The sequence below is a fragment of the Haemorhous mexicanus genome, chromosome 4 (genome assembly GCF_027477595.1).
Source record: "Haemorhous mexicanus isolate bHaeMex1 chromosome 4, bHaeMex1.pri, whole genome shotgun sequence".
Lineage (NCBI taxonomy): Eukaryota > Metazoa > Chordata > Aves > Passeriformes > Fringillidae > Haemorhous > Haemorhous mexicanus.
The window spans coordinates 47,518,142-47,537,549 of record NC_082344.1 but is presented as its reverse complement, the minus strand read 5'-3'; the positions used below and the strand labels follow the sequence as shown (position 1 = coordinate 47,537,549).

The window sequence follows — 19,408 nt, the reverse complement described above, 5'->3', positions numbered from 1 at the left end:
GTGCTAGCATGGTTTCCTTGGCTCAGGAGAACAGCACCTTCCACTCCTGTCTGCACTCCCACGATAGTCATCTAGGGCCTCGTGCTGCCAGACTACAAAGCCAGGGCGTAATCCACGGGATCTTAACAGAGCACGCCAGGAGCTTGCACTGTCTACATTTCATGCATAACATGAAGATCACAGACAGGTCTTTCTTGACATTAGAGAAGGGTGATAGAAAACAGCACCAGAAAAGAGCAGAATAAAATAGGAAGCAATATACTCAGGACAAAAGGACAAGACAGACTTTATTTACTAGTATCTTACTGCTGGCTTCCCTCGGACTCCAAGGGCAGAACTTGTGATTACCATGGACAAAGGGGCTCTATCCTGTTATGACCGTGTAATTCAGTCTGGGTTGCTAAATGCATCAGTACCTGATGACACCATCAGAGTGATGGAGGGGCCAGACCTATTTTAACCCTAGCAGATTTAGTATATCTGCCACTCCTGGGAACATTAGCAATATGAAAAAAAAGGAGCAAAGTGCACTGGCATGTATAGGCTCTCAATTCAGCTTCACAAGGCCAAATCCACAGTGTCTGCATTTCTGCTGTCCCTTTCCCTCTCTCCTCATCCAACATCTAAAAATGCCACTGGAACACAGTTAAGTGTCTCACTGTATAAAGGTCTAAATCAGGAGCTAGATATTTAGATCCAAGTAGTCCATGTAAAGGACACTTGGCTCCATGTCACAAGACAGCAAGAGTAGTGCAGAACAGATGGATTTTACTGGCATGGTATAGTTCAGGAAGAACTGAAGGGTAATAGCTTATGCAAAGAGAGATGCAAAAAGCTGGAACCTGCCAAGAGCCAAAGGGTCATCTGTGTCCTCATTTTTATTTCTGGAAAATGACTGCTCCCACTCCACTTTCCTGTGATCTCTTTGCTCTAGCCAGTGCTCTACTTTGAAAAGCTAATCGTCCTGTAGGCAACAGTACCTGCTGCCACAATAAATGCAAACTGCAGCTTCACGACTAATTTTAAGCTCAAATCCTCTCCTGAAGAAAAAAGGAAACATCTTCCTTCCTCAGAGAAGGAACTAAAATCCTAAATAATTTAGTTTCTTCTTTCTGTACACAGAACCTTTTAATCATTATAAATTCAGCAGCCTGTCAAACTGAAGGGGATGCTGCAGTAGATTCCCAGGCAAATTGATACAGGAATCAGGCTGATCTGTATCTCTGACATGCAACACTGGTATTTAAATTATCTTCACTCTTTTAGAATTGAGAATAGCCAAAAAAGACTGCAAGAATAATTTCATTTTTAACTTCTGATTTAAGGGAAGTACATTTGCAGGATGTCCCTTTCAAAATGGCATTTTGGTTAGACTTCCTCAGTCAAAATCCTACCGAGCTACTACTCTACGACACTGTACAATATCACTAATGTTAGAGTAAAATGCCCTAAAATTTGAAGCTTCAATGATCTGGCCAAATGTGAAAAAAAACCACAACCACCTCTTTGCTGCCATTCAGAAACAGGGTAGGTGTATGCTTAAGTTCTTGTGAGCTCAAACCTCAAGCAACAGAGCAAAGATAAATGCTTAAACTAGACCCACAGCCTACAGATCTATTATTTACACAAGACTGATTTATATTCCCCATGCATCTGCATTTCATCCATGGCCTCACAACAATACCCAGAGAGCCTCTAAGAAAGAGCAATATTGTAAATAAAGTCAATTTGGCAAGTATATGCCCTAAGACATGATAGTGGTTTATCCGGAGAGCACAAAGCACATTCAAGATAACTCACTGTCTCTTACCTACCTGTGTGGGCTTTGTACACTCTCCCTTACCCCAGACATGCAGAAAAAAAAGGCAGATGTACAAGTTGTTTAACCATCTTTGACACAAGGCCATGTTTCCCATTTCTGTGACAGCTCAATAATCTTTCAAGTATTATGTCCACTGAAGCCCCTAACAGAGTCCAACGAAACTCCAGCTCCCAACATGGGAATTTTCTCTATCACTTGGACTGAGCTGATGCAGTCTGGAGAAAGACATCCCTTTCAGCTGCTCTCTCTACTCACAAAGAGGCTGGCCTATCCAATATTTAGACAAGTGTGAGAAAACCAAAGCTCTGTGCTCTCTCCTCTGTGTGGCTTGTTATTGCGAAACATCAAAATAAATAACAGGGACGGGAACCAGACATTCCTCCCCACAACAGAATAAATGCCACAGAAATAAACTACAAACAGTCCTGCTGTAGAAAGCCTGCATACTTCTGCATACTTCTGCTTGGAGTATGGATGTGTGGAGCTGGAGAGCAAGGTTCTCACAGAAGTTTGGAACTAAATAATAACAAAGAACTTTGAAATATCTAACCTGTAATCCAGAACACAGGTCCTTACTTAAAAGCATTAACAGAAGAAACAGACCTTGTAGTGTGAAAACAATTTTGGTTGGGCTACAAAAGGCCTTAATGAATGATCATCTGCCACGATAGCAAAACTGATAAAACCCCTACCAAGTCCTCATTGCTGGAATTTTAAATAAAATCCCAACATTTTCAGTCCATCAATCTGACAAACTGCCCACACAGTACTACTGCCACTGGAATTAGATGGCTCATATGTTACTCCATAGCAAGCCTTAAGGTTTTGGAATTCCTTGTTTTTTTGTAAAAATATCTGTTGAAGGCACAGGGAACAGTGCTGACTATTAGCACAGAACAACAGACAACTTTCCCAAATGGTTAAGTTTCAGAAAATCAAATCTGAGAAGAACACAAGGAACATGAATGCAAATACACTGATAGATTTAGCTGAAGGGACCAAATCTGGAATACGTTAAGTCTGTGCTGTCAGGTACCTCTGGTTTTTTTATACCCTATTGCCAATTCTAACAAACATACTACATCAGGAAAACACCATTTGTTTAAATAAAAACAATCAAACCAAAAAATCTCTACTCAAAACAGATTACTTCAGAATTTAGAGTGGCATTCTCTGATTATCAAAACCAGCCACTCCATTTTGAAGACTCCTGGAGCACTCTAGTTCTCACCCAAGAAATTAAATCCTTAGATCCAGTTGTTGTACTATACTTTATTTAGTAACACTGTGAAAATCTGGACAAGAAGACAACAGCTATTGTGCTTCAAAGATTATTTCAGGTTTCTAGATATTCCCTTAACTCTTCAAAATAAATATCATTATATGTCCCAAAAGAATACAATTATTAAGAAACTCCAATTCATACATTTATGCATTTAAATAAGTATGTATTTATTTATATCGAAATGGCAAAACAAATGCCAGCGTTCATAGCTAGTTCACATGCAGTAGCTATTCTACTTAGATTTGCTGTCTGTTTGTAAGAGCATTAGCCTGAAGGTATTCTAAGGTTAGATCACGAGACAATTGAGTCATTCAGATAGTCCTCATAGTTCACATGAATGAAAAAATACATCTAAAAATAGATTATAGCAACCTTTTTATTGCAGCTAGAAAGGCAACAAAATCGTCCAGCCACAGGAAAATATCTGTAAAAAGAAGTTTAAGCCTGATGTCTGCTGCTTTTCAAGGGATAAAGTGAAAATATTAATTTACATTGTTCAACTCCCAGAATTTCCAGTGTGCAAAACATTAACTGTATTAAATGAATACAGAATCTAAATCTTGTACTAATCTGGTCACCCCAAAACATAGAAAACTGTTCCAAGTTCTTCTGCAGGATTTCCTGGGTTTTCTTTTGAGATAGGGACAGAGACAGAAAAACTGATGAACCCAACTTATTTACAAATGCTGAAGCTCTTAACACCAGAGACTGAGAATCCAGTCTATCCAAAACATCTATATGGAAATTCCCAGTTAGAGCTAGTCAGAAGTCCCACTTCTGCAATGTGGAAGACCTGCACCTCTTGGCTGTCAGAGTATGTATGTTCACATATATTATATCAAGGCCTTTTCAAGTCTCCAAGCAACACCACTGACTGCACAGATTCTTCTACACTTGCAAAAACTTTTACAAGCAAATACACACTCCCCAATCAATAACAAACCCCTAAATATCTTCAAATCAGATACAAAAGTAGAAACAGAGTTTCTTAATGAGTTACTTGAGCAGATATCCCTCAACAGTTGGGGTAATTTGCCATACATTGCTGAATGCCACAGTCAACTGCAGACCTAAGTATTTGGCACTCAGAACAATGTGCATGACATCTCAGATTAGTCTTCCCAATTTTTAACAAAAATACACATTTTGTCACTGTATAACTATATAATTTTAAAATATTAAGTCTTGTTTGTTGTTGACAAAGCACAATCATAGTGTGATAAACATCAATCCTTGTTTTTCAGACCTGAAAAGTACAAGTATTTTGAGAGTAACCTATTCTATCAAAGAATCTACAACATAAGAACTGTTTCCTCTCAAGTTTCAACAGGGATGACTAAGAGCATGGAAGAAAGGGCTGTAAACTGAACCTTAAAGTATGCCTGCAACTTTTGTCTGAACCAGAGTACTTTGTTAGCAAAAGCATCTTATCCCAGTAAAAGGGTTTGAGTGAAGAGTCAGACCCCACCTTTAACAACCTGTTAAAAGGGATAATTTCTCAGACTGTTTTTTATATTATTCTATATTTATGCATTATTCTTCCATTTGAGCTTGATCCGCACTATTACTCACTTTTGCAATAAACCCCCCGACTTAATTTATTCCCTCTCTCAGTGTTTTAGTTCAACCGTTTGTAGAAAATAGAAAAAACATCCTTTCTTTAAGAGAGAGTAAGAAAACAGAACATCATGGTGGATCATGTACCATTTTTTGATAAAGCTGCTTTGATTTTCATGGCTTCTGCAGCCTTTCGTAAACAATTCTATGCTACATTCTCCATTGCAGTGCTAAAACATACAACATAAATCACAATGTTCATATTGAATAACACTTTACAGGTGTATCCATCAGTTGTCCTTGCTGTTGTCCTGACAACAGTCTTATGCTGCACATATAAGTCTAACTTGTTATCCATAATACACCACAGATCCCTTTCAGGGTCATGGAAAAACAGGATAAGCCAAATATTCACATGCTTTATTCCCAAAGTGATTGCTTTACCTTTGGAACTACCAAACAGGATATTTGCTTTTGCTTGGCTTACGTGGGTTCAGAGATTACAGTGTTGTAACTTAATGTTTGGCCAGTAACAGAGACCTGAGATGTGAATACCCACTGCACCCACACACACTGCACTGTAATATACTACAGAGGGATTAGACACAGCCAGCTCCTTCTACAGGGAAGCTGAAGTACAAAGCAAACAGCACTTTATGCATTTTTAGAGGCAGTTCTGCATATAGTTCAAAATTCCATCTCATAAGAGGCAACATTTTTATTCATATTTCCATTAAGACATTACAGTGAGGGCACATAAACATCTTTACTTGAAGTTAGCAAGTTAAGAAGTATAATAAAACATTCCCAAGAACTTAATTCTGCCTTATATTTCTTCAGCACTGGCTTTAAAGCTATCATAGAACTTGTAGAATTTATATGATGCACTGAACATCACCCATGAAAAATACAGAATTCAGAAAAAGCCTTGTCAATGTTTTAACACAAACAAGAAAAACACCTGCAAACAGGCAAGTCTGTCCAGTTTTACAGGCACACTAACAGTATGCTGTGGCTTGCTTCATCAAGCAGATTCTGGCTGTGCATCATTGCTGTAAATGAATGGAAAATGGAGAAACAGCACCAACATTAAGAGAACAGAAGTGTATGTAGAAAAACCTGCTATTTTTTCATCCATGAAGAAATGTGAAAGGCAGCATGAACAATTGAGCTAGACACTTAGTTAGTACCTTAATATCAGAGTTCTGATATTAGGAGTTAATATTTTAACTCTTACTTGAGAGTTAATAAATTACCAGAGTTCTGCTGTAACAAATTAGTCCTTGGCACATGGGCGAGAAATAGAAGTGGGGTTGGAACTTCTGACTGGACAAGGCTAAAAACTGTAGACTTTACTACGGCGCTGAAATAAAAGAACAAAAGCTTTATACTAGCTGCAGCCATTAGAACAAGGCTTCACTATAATATCAAAGCCAAAAGAAAAAGAAAAAAAAGATAGTGGGCCTCATTCTACATGGTACTGGCTGGCATTATTTCAGTTCATTTCAAAAAAGATCATTTGTCTGTTCTTAAAATGTAAGACATTGTACTGCAGAATATCCATGCAGTGACACAATATATTTATTCTGTAAGAACTATCTGCAACTGTAAGGATGGAAAAAAGCTTCTTAAAAGTGCAAAATACTCCACCAGACAGCTCTGCATTCATAAATGGGATATTATACAAGTTCTCTGTACAAATTAGAAATGTATTAAGTTGAACATCTAACATCTCCAGTTTTGGAAGCTGACTCAGTACAGTAAGCAGTTTGGGTTTGTTAAAACAAACACTGAAATATAGCCATTTTATGGGCAAAAGTATGAGTAAAGAGCATTAATTAAAATATTGCTAAATATTACAGTCAATTTGGAGTTTATGGCTGTGTTTTTCAAATCCAACACTTCAAAGTTATGCAGCTACATGCCTTATTAGGTCAGAAAAGATGAATCATAGGCAAAAGTCTACCAAACCAGTAAAAAGGAGAGAGAACACTACTTTTCTGGAAAGTAGTGAGAAAGTGCACACTGAATTTTGGGGCAAATAAGTTATATTTTGAGATTAAGTGTAAGAGAAATTTGCTTTTCTAGTTTCTAGTCCAGATGTGGATTTTACTGCTTATTAGGAGTTTCCTCAACTGAGCTGATCAAGACATTATGTTGCTAGCTGAATCATGCCCTACATGAGTATACAATAGACTAGGTTTGAGCTCTTGAAACTCAGCATCAGGCTTTACCTAAACTAACACTATTTCAGTCAAATACCACTAAAAGCAACAAACAGAACGAACTTTGGGCAAAGTCTGACAGGAGCCCAGACTCTTAACAGAAGATATTGAAGTACTCAGCCACAATTAATATGACACCCAAGAGAGTATAAGACAAAAGCATTAAATGCATGTTATGACTACAGGAAATGTAAAACATACTGCCACAGTACTAGAGTTACAGGTCAGAACTGATTTGCCCACTAATTTCAGACTCAAATTTACAACATCTGCTTGGCTACAGCTCCTCTTTCAGAAAGACATCTGCTATGCACTCAGGGGACACAGGGCCTTCCGGTGATCTTCAGCATCTTTGAAAAAGGACTTTGCAATGGGTAATTAATTACAAGTAGCTTTTAATTCAACAAATACACACTGATTCCCGGGAAACTAATTTAGGCTGCCAACTCTCTTGAAAAGACCTGGAAACTGCTGCAAGTAGAAGCATCATCTGAAGACTTTTCAGTCTCTTGGCAGATAGAAACTAGCACCAGGTGTCCTGACTGGCGCAAACACCAAAAACAAACCCAATATGAAGTCCTTAAAACTCTGCCAGATTTTGAAATGCCATCTGCCACTTAATCAGCTGTGATTTCTCCCTCTGCCACATGAGCAGACACACACATTAACACGCTCCGGTAACTTCAGCTTCTTACACAAACGTACTCTACAGTGATACACAAAGACAGCTCACACCAACAGGTGACCTACAAGGAATGTTCCAGAAAAGGAAGGTTATGTGGGATTCTTCTATTTGTTTGGTTTTGGTTTGTTTTTTTTTTGTTTTTTTTTTTTTTTATGCTGCAACACACAAGTTCATTCATTACTTACTTTGGCTAAAAAGTAAAAATTAATCCAAATTTCCTTTTTTTTTTTTTTTTTTTTTTTGCATACTGTTTACACCTCCTTAGGTTTCACTGGAAACAGAACAGAACAGACTGTATAGCCTAAGCTGGGTAGCCAGAAGACAGAAAGTCAACAAAACCCAGGCATATAGGCTTTTTTTCATATTCCTTGAAACTAGAGTCAGTGATGGTTTACAGAATTATCCATTGTGCATCTGTTCTTCCCAAAGAACCAACATACTAATATAATGTATAAACTTAATTTGAGTTGCACCACAAAAAATATAAAATGCACTCAGGAAACTCACCAGGACCCAAACAAGATAGGCTTTGGTGTACGTTTCTTCCAGGAGTACCTTCAGAGAGAAAACAAACAAACAAAAAAATTATACTTCAAGGGGCAGTAGGGCTGCCTTTTTTAAGATTCAAGATTCTTTCCACATAAGCTTCTCAAACTTTGCAATTTCAGCTTCTTTCTTCTGATGGCTGACAGCATGATCTACAGCAAGATTTAGCATTATAAGAAACTGTTTGGTAAATGCAGGATGCATTCCCAATTACAATTATCCCATCAGAGTTACTATATTTCATTTAAGTCAGGTAGCAATGTTTCATTTTACTCATTCAAAGAGGACCACAGACAATGAAAAAACTATAATCTATACTGGTATTATAGCATTTTTTTCCTTCTGTATGCTACAGTTATTTTATTTGCACAGAGCAACAATAAATTAACAACATTCTCAAATGTGCTAACAGTCAAGTTAGATATAAATGACAGCCCTGAGAAAGTTAACCCACCCTTCCTGTATTACCTAAAAGTTATGTGAAAATTGACCTACAAACTTTATAGTTTTGAAGGATATTGAACGAGAGCAATCTTTTGGACTGCTGGGTGTAAGTGCAAAAGTTGTGTGCAGAAGTTCATAAAAGGTCTTTTGACAACAACTTTCTGCAGGCTTTAGGAGCAGTGTGGATCCTATGGCACAGGTTTCCTCAGGAAACAAGCTGCTTTGTACCATCACTGTACTTGCTCCCCACCTCAGCCTTGCAAATAGAGCTTTGCTTCCAAAGTGAAAATTTGGTCTGACAAACCTTGTCCTAAGGTTTGTATCTGTTCTTTTGATTCACTCTGTCAGAAATAACTAGTTTTAATTCAAAGTTAAAGGTAAAACAAACATCTGATACAGAAAGATAAAGTGGAGTAAATTTCATCAACAGCCAGGGCTGATCAGCATGCTCTCACAAGAATCTTGCTTAAATTAAACACTAACTTGGCAAAATCTAGTCTACACTGTGTCTTGCAAGCATGCAACCTTATAAGCAGGTGACAGAACATCATTTAACACGCAGAATAATTATGCTGTATTTTTAGTTCTTATGGGATGCAAGCTTCAAGCAGACAGTAGACAATGAATGTCCCTAAAGCAAATAGGTAAGGAACAGAACCTTGCAGAGCCAGTGTCCAATTTGGTGAACTGCAAAGAAAATTAATCAACTATCCCAATGTTTCTGAAACCATAAAGCAAAGCTGCTCCTTCTGCAGCCAGAGAGATCCAAGAAAAAGTGAAAAGTTGACTACCCAACAGCTGATTACCTCTAGTCTCACCAACTTTCCTCGCTAAGTGTAGAGGCCCAGATGATTTTGGTGTGCACTGGTTCAGTGAAGCAGACCTGGTCTTGGCTCCTAAAAGTAAAAGCTTAGATGAACTTTAAAGTAGAACTATTTGAAGTTTTAAAGTAATTAAAGACATATCTTACATTTTTACATTTAAGTACAAGATCCACAAATCTATTCAAACACAAAAAGAGAAATCTAGAATATTTAAGCTGTATTTAAACTTAGCTCTGCTTTGCTAGAACTCATCTTGGAAGAAATAAAAGGATAATTTAAAAGCCTTCTAAGCAGGAGAAAATATTAGTAAAGATTTCATTTAGCACTAAGATGAAGTTACTGAAGTCTCAAAACAGCAGCAAATACAATGCAGCTAAGCAAACACTGGCTGAGACCTCCAGAGGGCAGATATCAACACTCCCATTCAGAGCAGGGTCACCACTAAGACGAGATCAGCTGACCATGCTTTTGTCTAGATGGGCCTTGCAAACCTCCAGGAAGGGCAGTTCTACAGCACCACTGGGCAAGGATGCATCTCCCACTCTACAATTTGCAAGCGTTTCTGATTGCTACATGATCTGGTGCTACTGAGAAGAGTCTGGCAGCGTGACCTTTATAGCTGTCCTTTTCAAGTTACTGACTGCACAGGCTCAACTCCCTCAACCTCTTCTCACTGGACAGAGACCCCACCCATCCTATTAAGTCTCTACTGGATCTTTCCATTTCAAAACAACCCTCTTGGTCTGGGAAGGACTCAAAACACAATACCACAGTCCAGGTAACACTGATCTGAAGGGGAATACCAGCTTCCTTTGGCCACACTGCTCCTGCAGGTGCTCAAGGCACACTGCCAGGCCACTGAAGACAATGAGCTATGCATAGTTGTGCGGTACGTGCTGGACCCTGACAGAAAGCATCAGCCTGTCAGAAAGCTGTATGATTCGTGTTTGTTTCAAAGTGACTCACAATTTGTGGCAAATTCTGTTTCTTTTCACTGTTTACTCTTTAAAAGCATGTCATTACAGCGAGACATTTGGCAGGCATCTCTTATTTATTCTCCATTATGTCAGATACCAGCTTAAAATTTAAGTCTAATGCAGGAGTACAGCATTTAATTAGGCCTTATCCAATTACAATAACCAGTTCACCACAAAGATGGTCAGAAGCAAGCTGATTACAGCTAGGACTTAGGAAAGAGACACAGCAAGCTTATTTATCTGCTCCCATTATGTCTTTAGTTTTGGTCAGAGAATGACTTGTCACTTGCTGTTTGTGGCCCGAGTGAAGTTGCACTACTGGCCAATCAAGAGTTCCTAGCTTGAACCAAAATAGGAACCTGAACAATGCTTAATACAAAGTCAGGAAGTACATTTAATGTTTCTTTTAGCACAAGGTGATAAAACACAATTAATAGTCTCATCTCCATTAAAGCTTCTAATTCAGCCCAAGAAGAATATCAAGAAAAAGCAACATGAAAAGCTAAGTTTCTGTAACTCTTCCCTTCAAAAGATGGGACAATGTCATCTGTCTACAGAAGAAGTTACATTCTAACAATATCTTATTCAAAAATATATCCCCATCGCCCAAGACCCTTTCAGTCCTGAAAAGGGTAAAGATAATACAAAGTCTGCATAAAGACAAGAACAACCATACACTCAGGATAAATTCAGGTATGTCTGTTCTGCAGATTACCAGCAGTGACAGAACCTGTGACCTGAATTTTCCGAAGGAAAAGAACTCTTTAAAACAACACCAGCCCCATGTGATGACACCTGCCATGTAGCAAGGTGCATTTAGTCCCTGCACCATGCAAACCTGAGCTGTACCACAGCGCAGACCTCTTCATTTCCCTGAAACACCTCCATCATTTATGGCAATACAAAGAATATTTCAGCCTTCCCATGAAGTCTTAGAACACTTGAAGCACCACTGATGTGATTTTACCTCCTCGGTCTACAAACAGACTCATATACCTTTTGGAGTTGACCTCAACGAGTGCAACCTAGGTCTTGGTAGTGCTTTCAAAGGGACAGACCCCGAAGTGCCATTCTGGCAGGCTGGTTTTGAAGGCCATTCTCCATTCCTGATGGCTGTGGCACTTGCAGCTGCAAAACAGAATCACAAAGGAATTTGCTCTAGGCATATACAGTTTAGAGAAAATTAAATCATAAGACAAGTCAGTTTTACCAGAGACTAAATAACCTTGAAAGAGGTTTGAGTTTATGGTCACAAGAGAATTTTTTCCATGAAAACCAAAAAACTGAAATTTTGGGAAACATTGTTTCTGTTGTCCAGAAAAAATATGAAAATATTTCTAAAGTAAGTACAGATTGAGTAGACTTTGGTTTGGGCACTACACAATTATGTATACTAACACGTTAAAGAGTAAGAATTCACATGGCATTTACCAGAGACAAGAAAAAACTAAGTCACTGCGGAATTGTTTGTCACAGCAATGCTTTTCTCTCTAGGCAATGAAAAACAACAGGGTGGGGGAGGGGGAAGCTTTTGGCATGTATTACCAGGTTTGCCTCAGATAAATGTTTTAATGAGACCGGGCTTTTTCAAAGGCAATGTGAACTACACGTCTAATATTGTTCATCAAAAAATGGTGCATACAGTCTTGAGATTATTTTATTGTCTTTAAACAGACTAGCATAAACCATGTAAGTTAACTACTTCAAAAAGATGCTTTTGGCCACTAAATATTTTCTACCACAGAGATAGGGTTTCCTTTTAATAAACACATGCAACTGAAGCCATCATCTTTTTTTAAAAAAAGGAAGTTAGAGCCTCTCTAAAAACACAAAAGCTAAAAATATTTGCCAAAAAAATCTATAAATGAGGAGCAATTTGCATAACACATCAGCAACACAGTTATTGTGTGGGAATCTGACCCTGATCAACATTATATAATTAAAACCCATTCATTCCAGTGAAGCACAAAGTGTGAAGGAGTTCTTAACATTTTTTGTAAATTACTAAATTAAGGATGTATCCTCAGAGTTCACTGCAAGCAGTTAACAATTGCCGGCAAACTAGCGTGCTACTTCCTCTTCTAAATCAGCAGCACACGATGGTAGTAATGCTTTGAGTGTGTGAGCAGCCTTCTGGTGCAGGAATAGTTAGGGAACTGTTCTGTCCTATTAAAACTCCAGAGTCAGCTAACCAGGCTGTGCGCAGGAATTAAAAAAAACCAAAATGACCCCACAAAAACCTCCCAGGTTTACAGAGTTTGATCACTTTTGGATTCAAATTCAGAGCAGCTATTGCAATCCTGAATAAAGATGGACAGGTATGAAGAGATCTCAGCCCAGTAAAGATCTGAAAACTCAACTTATTAGAAGAATTTTAATGAAGTATTGACTGTACAAAAATGCAGATGCACATCAACTGCTAGGATCAGCTTTTTAACTTCTGAAACACTATTTACTATATATACAATTATTCTAATGTAACTAACATCTGGAAGGTTAAGGTTTTTTCTTAACCTCAGAGTTAAACATTTTGGTATGTTCAAAGGATAGCATTTTCAGCTCAGCACTAAAACTGAGATTACTGTTAAAAAAAGTCTGGTTTTCAATGCTCAAACTGACTGCATACAAAATATGCATTTAGTAACAACAGCATTTCAAACCTCGTGATTTTTGAGCTTCTCAAATAAGAAGTCATTTTAGAGAAAATAATCATAAAGTTCAAGTGCTCATTAGACAAAAAAAAAAAAAATTAAAAAAAAAAAAAAGCCCTAATGCTGCCACATGGAATTACCAATCCAAGGACATCCCATAACAAAGGGATGAGCTGACAAAGTAGCAGTTTGCCATCTTTTTTCTCTGCTAACAGAGGACAAACTCCAAACAAGCCAAGCACGTTTTTGATTTAATATTGTTGACAGGATCACAGTAGTTTGTCATACATTTCATGACACACACAGCATAAGCCTCCCATTCTGATCTTTGTTTGTCCCACCAAACTAATAAAAACACTTAAGCTTCAAATTTTTTTTTTCTGAAATTATAACATTGTAGACTAAATGCAGGAACAAAAAACAAGAACAGCACTGTACTTAGACTAGAAAACAAAGAAAATTCCTTAGTTCTTTCCAATTTGATTCAAAGTCTAATTTCATTAACATATGAATTACACATAATCTTAAGTCATTATATTCACAAAACCTTACTATTAGATATAAATAGTTCTCATCAAGTGTAAAAAATTCCCTAAAGAAAAATAATATCACAGAAAACCAGAAGATCAAAACATTACATATATTTACCAACCTCCACAAAACAAAATACATGCTTTAGAATAGAAATAAAAGGAATACAACCTACTTCTCTTCCCAGTAAACGTGGCTAACAAAGGAACAATACAAAAGCTGTAAGACCCCACTACCAGCAGTGTCAGTAAGGTAATATCATAGTGGCTTCCTGAATCAGTCGGTGGTGTTAGTGTAGAATTGAAGAAAATAACAGGAGAAAAATTAGTTTCTGTGCAACTGCGGAGTCCTCCTGGTATAGTCATTTAAAAAAGATCTAAGCAAGCTTAAAGTCTACGAGACTGCAGCCATGTTCAACCTCTCATATTGCTCTTGCTTGGTCTTCGTGAATCGGAGTGGAAAAAATTGTAAGCTTGAAGGCAGTGGACAAAACAGATTACAGCAGCTAGCAAATCAGGCTAAATAAGGAGTCATCTGTTTGGATACTTAATCTGAATACACTCCTTTGTTATGAGGCGCTGACCCCTTCCTTTGTTACATGAGGGAGCAACACGAAGAGAGGACAAAGCTGCTTAGCAACTCCAGATACAGTCCTAAACCTGAACAGCAAAAGTCAACATGGCTGTCACAGCATCAGAACCGATCCCATCACAGAGCAAGATGCACATGCATATTTTATTACACATACTCTTATTCATTTGAGGAATATGTTAGGCTTAGTTTAATGAAGGCAGTATGAGGTGGGGGGGAGAAGAATATGACAAAATGTTGTGTTGTGTGTATGCATATGCGCATATATAAACTACAGACAAGTGTTAAATCACAGCTCTCTTTTTCAGTCCAGTGAAGACAGATTTAAGTGACATCTGGCACAAATAAAAGACCTTTGCCTAGTCTTTAAGATAAAACAGGTGGTACAATAGTAGCAGAATATTTGAATGTACTTATTTAAATATGCATAGCTGGGAATACTAATATGTCTGATAGTCAGCTGTATGTTATTTTCTTAATATTTTTCCCACTCAGAACTCCTAAAAAGTGCTGTAGAACTTTAAAACAAAGCAAGTAATGGTATTATTCTCAATAATTTTAATCAAAATTGATTTGGTTAGGTCATACACCAGTGTTCACAGCTACCTTGGAAATTACAGAAGTCTACCCATACAAAGATTCACATTCTAAAATTAATGTGCCTGTAATTTGATCTACATATTTTGTCCTAAAATGCCAAAAGCAGATATAAACCAGTTCAAGATAACATTTAGCATCAGAAAACCTGTAACACACTGTTCCAAATATTATGACAAGTAAACCATTCTGTTCAGGCATATTACACTACATGTAAACACTAAGAGCTTAAAAAGACATGCTGATTATGTAGTGTTTCATGATGGAAGATAAGTTGTACCAAAATCTCTATTCATCAACCCAAAATCCAGGGCTCAAAGCTCTTTCAGACAGTATATCTCAAAAATCAAAGTTCTAAGTGAAGAGGGAAAAAAAAGACCTAGAACTAATAATTAGTACAATCAGAATTAATATAGGCACTTGTCAGACAGGACTCCCTTCCAAGAGGATTTTTAGCAACAAGCAGTTGACATTGGCTATCAACCAGTTAAAACCCATAACCTTCACATATACTTACAATTAGTGCTGAAAAGACTTTGCTCACTCTGAGCACTGCTGACTGATGAGAGGCTAGGTGTTCTCTCAAGCACTGATCTTCTGACAGGCACTTTGGATTTGGCAAGGGATTTACCAAAGCCAGTCCATGAGGCTGGAGAATTTTTCACTGAGGCATGCCTCTCTCCTGGCAAAGATCCTACACCTGTCAATTAGGGGGGAAAGAGGAGGGAGACATAAGAACAAAAGGAGTAGGAAAGAAGCTTAAATTATCGCTTCTTTTGCACATATGCCTACAAATAAAAATATTTACACAGTAAAAATACATATAAAATGGCTTAATCTACTTCTTATTGACATGGTAAAAAGTGCTGTAAATGCAGAAAAACAGTTCCAAGTTCTTAAAGCCTTAAAAACAAGTCAAGAGCTTAACAGATCTGCGTTCAGTGCAGACATCTGCACATATTAAAAAGTTTTTCTATGTATTTTCCTACCTCACATTATGGTTCACTGTACTGGCAATCCCACAAAAATATAACCTCCATTTCAAAGACAATCTAAGAAAGAATTTTTCTGTTTGTCCCTCCCCAAAACAGATCCACAACCCCACTCCCCTCTTGACAGAACACTCTAGAAGATAATATCCTTTCAAGGAATAAGACAGCATGAGAGTATCAAATTGCTTTGTACTCATATAATAAATATGCTGAAAACTGAGTAGTTCCTCAGAACTAGTTTAAAAGCACTTCCAAAACCAAGTTCTTAATTCTGCCAGCTGGTGCAGAAACATTTCTGTATTAAGTCCAGTTTTCATTTGAGCTTGTTGAATGAATACAAAAACACCCAACAGCTAAGCTAATCAAACAGGAAAAGCACCTACAAAAGAGACAGGTGTAGGAGGAGCACCCTTGCATTACTAACAAAGCAAATACACTTTCCAGAAAACCTGAGTTTAGACAAATTAGGCTTCCAGTTTATTCCCTGAAAAGTGTGCACCCAGATTAAAATTTCAGTGGCTCAGAGAAGTTATACACACACAGGCTTCTCTTACCAGCTCTGAGTTTAATCCTGCCAGCCCCAGTATCAAGATCTTAGTATCAGCTTTCTGAATATGGATAAGAGGTTTTAATTTTTGTACAAAACCAGAGAAGACACTTATATTTTTTAGAAAATATTTTGCTATTTATTAACATATTATTAACATATCTAAAATATGTTGATTTCTTATGTCACTGCCATTTTCAAGGCTGAAAATTTATCTTAATGGAAAAGAAGCAACTACAGTGTCTCAGACTTGACACAGAACAATCAAATTCCTATTTAAAGAGAATATCCTTCCCTTTATTGTCACTATAAACAACATTTCAACTTTACTTAAGCTAGAAAACTGCTGAAATATGACAAAATTAGCTAGTAATTTTACCTTAAGCAACACTAGTTTTACTACACGATTTCTGCTCCTAAATACTAACAACCAAGAAACCTACAATTTGCACCAAACCCAGGAAATCATGACATTAAGGGGATTGCATTAAATTTTAGACAAGAAAAACATGCCCAATGTCTGCCTTTCAACAGTAGGTGGTGTGACAGGATTAGGTAACTTCTCAAAACATCCTGTATCAAGTAGACAAAACCCGGAACAGGACTGGTAAATGAAGGTATGTCCAAGCTCCTTCCCTCAGTTCAATCAATTCAGAAACAAAAGAGAAGCCTCATAATATATACTAAACCTGCATTAGCCTATTACATACTACTGGTCACAGACACACAAGCTTCAATGAGCAATTCAACAAGCTTTGCGTCAGATGTCTCTTCACAGGTACACTTTTACTCCCTTTCATTACTATGCACAACTCTGATTCTGTACATAGCTTTACTGTAGCCTAGTATTAAACCTCTGAGACAAAATTATCAGCCATATTTTACAATTTTTTGAAAGTTACTGAAAGGGACAATTGAATATATGGAACATGCTAAAGAGCATACAAGCTTTGTTGTGCTGTGAGAACACCACAAACCACAAATTCATACTTTTTAAAAACACCTCTGAAACAGCACTCCAGACAACATAACAGAAATAACTTTGTGTTTGACCAAAAAAGTTTCTGTCCCATTTGCATGTCATAGAACAAACCTGACAGCTTTACAGAACTTTCCACAATGTTTTCTAAAATTTTTTTTTATTAATGGATAAACATATCAGGAAAATAACTAATCCAAACTAGTCAGAATTCCTTTTGTAAATAGCCTCCCAGAAAAACAAGGTACAAACCCAAACAACTCCCCCAAAAAACAAACAGAAAAAAGTGTCACTGTACAAACACTGTGTTAAGTTTGCATGATTTAGTGAGTTAATGTTCTACACTACAAAAGGGAGCATTTTATCAGCTGTATTTAAAGGTGAAGGTAACATGTTTGATTCCTATTGTGCTGGACTCATTCATCCATTCCAAAACATACAGGAAACAAAATCCTGTTTTCTTCACAGTGATTTTCCCTTAAGAGGGGTCAAAGTAAGCATGCAAAAATCTGAGTCTTGTCTAGTACAGCATGTTCTCTACATATGATCTGCAGTGAGCCCAACTTCTCTGCAGAGGCTGCAGGGTGGCAGTGCTCTGAGTGCAAACCTATCCAGTGAGCACAGCAATCTCTAGGATGCCCAGTTCCAAAAGCATGTCAAACCTTTCCTAAGCAGATGACCTTCTCTCTTAGTTTTTCTGCTGCTTGGTACTTTCCTATAATGCTTCTATTAAAGCAATTACTCAAGCACTCAAATGCATTTTTCAAAAGCCCAGCTCGAGGGAGAATTTAAGTCATGACAAAAGATGATTAAGAAACTACTCTAGGTATTATTTCAACTAATGGTTTTAAAGGTTTTTTCATAAGTACCATTCCCTAAGAAAGGAGTTACACAGAATTAAGTACAAAGGTTTTGAAGACAGAAGCAGGAAGATATGGAATACAAACTAAAGTATTGGAAATGAGCATAAAAGCAGGATATTTAGTCAACCATTATTATAAACAAAACAAGCAGTAGCATCAAAGTATCGGGCTTTCATCAGTAATTTAATCTAGTCACTGAAGTGGGATACCAGAAATACTGCATTCCTTTACAATGAACTAATGAGTTGGCAATTCTTTAGAAAAAAATCTCCATGCAACGGCCATGTTACTTGAACTATGTTAAAGTCTCTCTTGTATTGGAATGGAAATAAGCAAAGAACAAAGCTCATTCTTCAAGAAGCTCTGAAGTCAGCTTTCATATCCTTACTCAAATAATCATCCTTTCATATCAATCCATCATAGGTGGTTATTGTCAAGAAAAAGTTAAGGGTTCCTTTAAACAGCACTGGAGCCTAAAAAACCCACACAATGACAGAATGTTGACATGAGGCAGGCTGTAAAGCCAAATACATATTCACAAATTCTGAAATTTCATGTCCACCATTTCAAAGCACATCAACACATTCTACATCCAGAGCTGAACACTGAGCAACTGGCATTCACTGAGCTACACAGTACCTGGAAACGAATGGTTGGAAGCCTTTTCCAAACACAAGTTTTGGGCACACTAAGTGCAAAAAGAGTTTTTTGAAGGATACTGTTTGTTGTTGCTGCTTTTGTTTAAACCTAAAGCTAACGCTAATAGTTGCTTTGGCCCTTCAATGCCTAACCTCTTGAAAATGTTGAATTTTGGAATTTTGCTTAATGCATTTTTGATTTTCCCTGCAAGTTTAAAAATCCAAAGGGCTCTGTTTTAAAATGCTAAACTTCTTAGCTGGTGAAAAAGTCCAGTCTAAGCCTACAGTACAAGGTCTTGATAAAGCACCTTGGGATTAAACCTCAAAAAAACCATGCTTTTTTTGGCATCTATTGAAAAGTGCAAGTAAATAATGGAAAAACAAACTGGACTTTGGTATTGTTTCCAACAGACCAATGTTGACATACATGTAAGAGTGTCTATGGTTGCCATTTTAAACAGTGTGAAGCAGTAGCAATACTAACAATTTTTTGATGGCTGCAAGCTCCCCAGTTATTAACTATACTATCTATTATGCTATACATATAGCAGTGTTCCTTCAAGGAAGGAAGACCGGTTACAGTATGTTTTGCAATTCTAAGGTAATGTCTTTCTAATGATGTCTCCCTTTTAAAGTCTCAAATTACTACCAAAA

The 19,408-nt window shown here is 37.3% G+C and overlaps 1 protein-coding gene across 4 annotated transcripts in view; it reads right to left on the bottom strand.

Moving 5' to 3' along the window:
• MTUS1 (microtubule associated scaffold protein 1) overlaps positions 1 to 19,408 on the bottom strand; it is a 118,613-nt gene that overhangs the window by 53,603 nt on the left and 45,602 nt on the right. For 3 of the 4 annotated variants that reach the window (XM_059844715.1, XM_059844714.1, XM_059844713.1), the window contains exons 4-7: positions 15,253 to 15,435; positions 11,362 to 11,493; positions 9,371 to 9,460; positions 8,082 to 8,129 (exon numbers count right to left, since the gene is read on the bottom strand). In XM_059844715.1, coding sequence (XP_059700698.1) covers positions 8,082 to 8,129; positions 9,371 to 9,460; positions 11,362 to 11,493; positions 15,253 to 15,435 — 453 coding nt within the window. Of the gene's footprint in view, positions 1 to 8,081; positions 8,130 to 9,370; positions 9,461 to 11,361; positions 11,494 to 13,722; positions 13,972 to 15,252; positions 15,436 to 19,408 lie in introns of those variants that run through there. The other variant, XM_059844717.1, reaches the window with a different exon arrangement.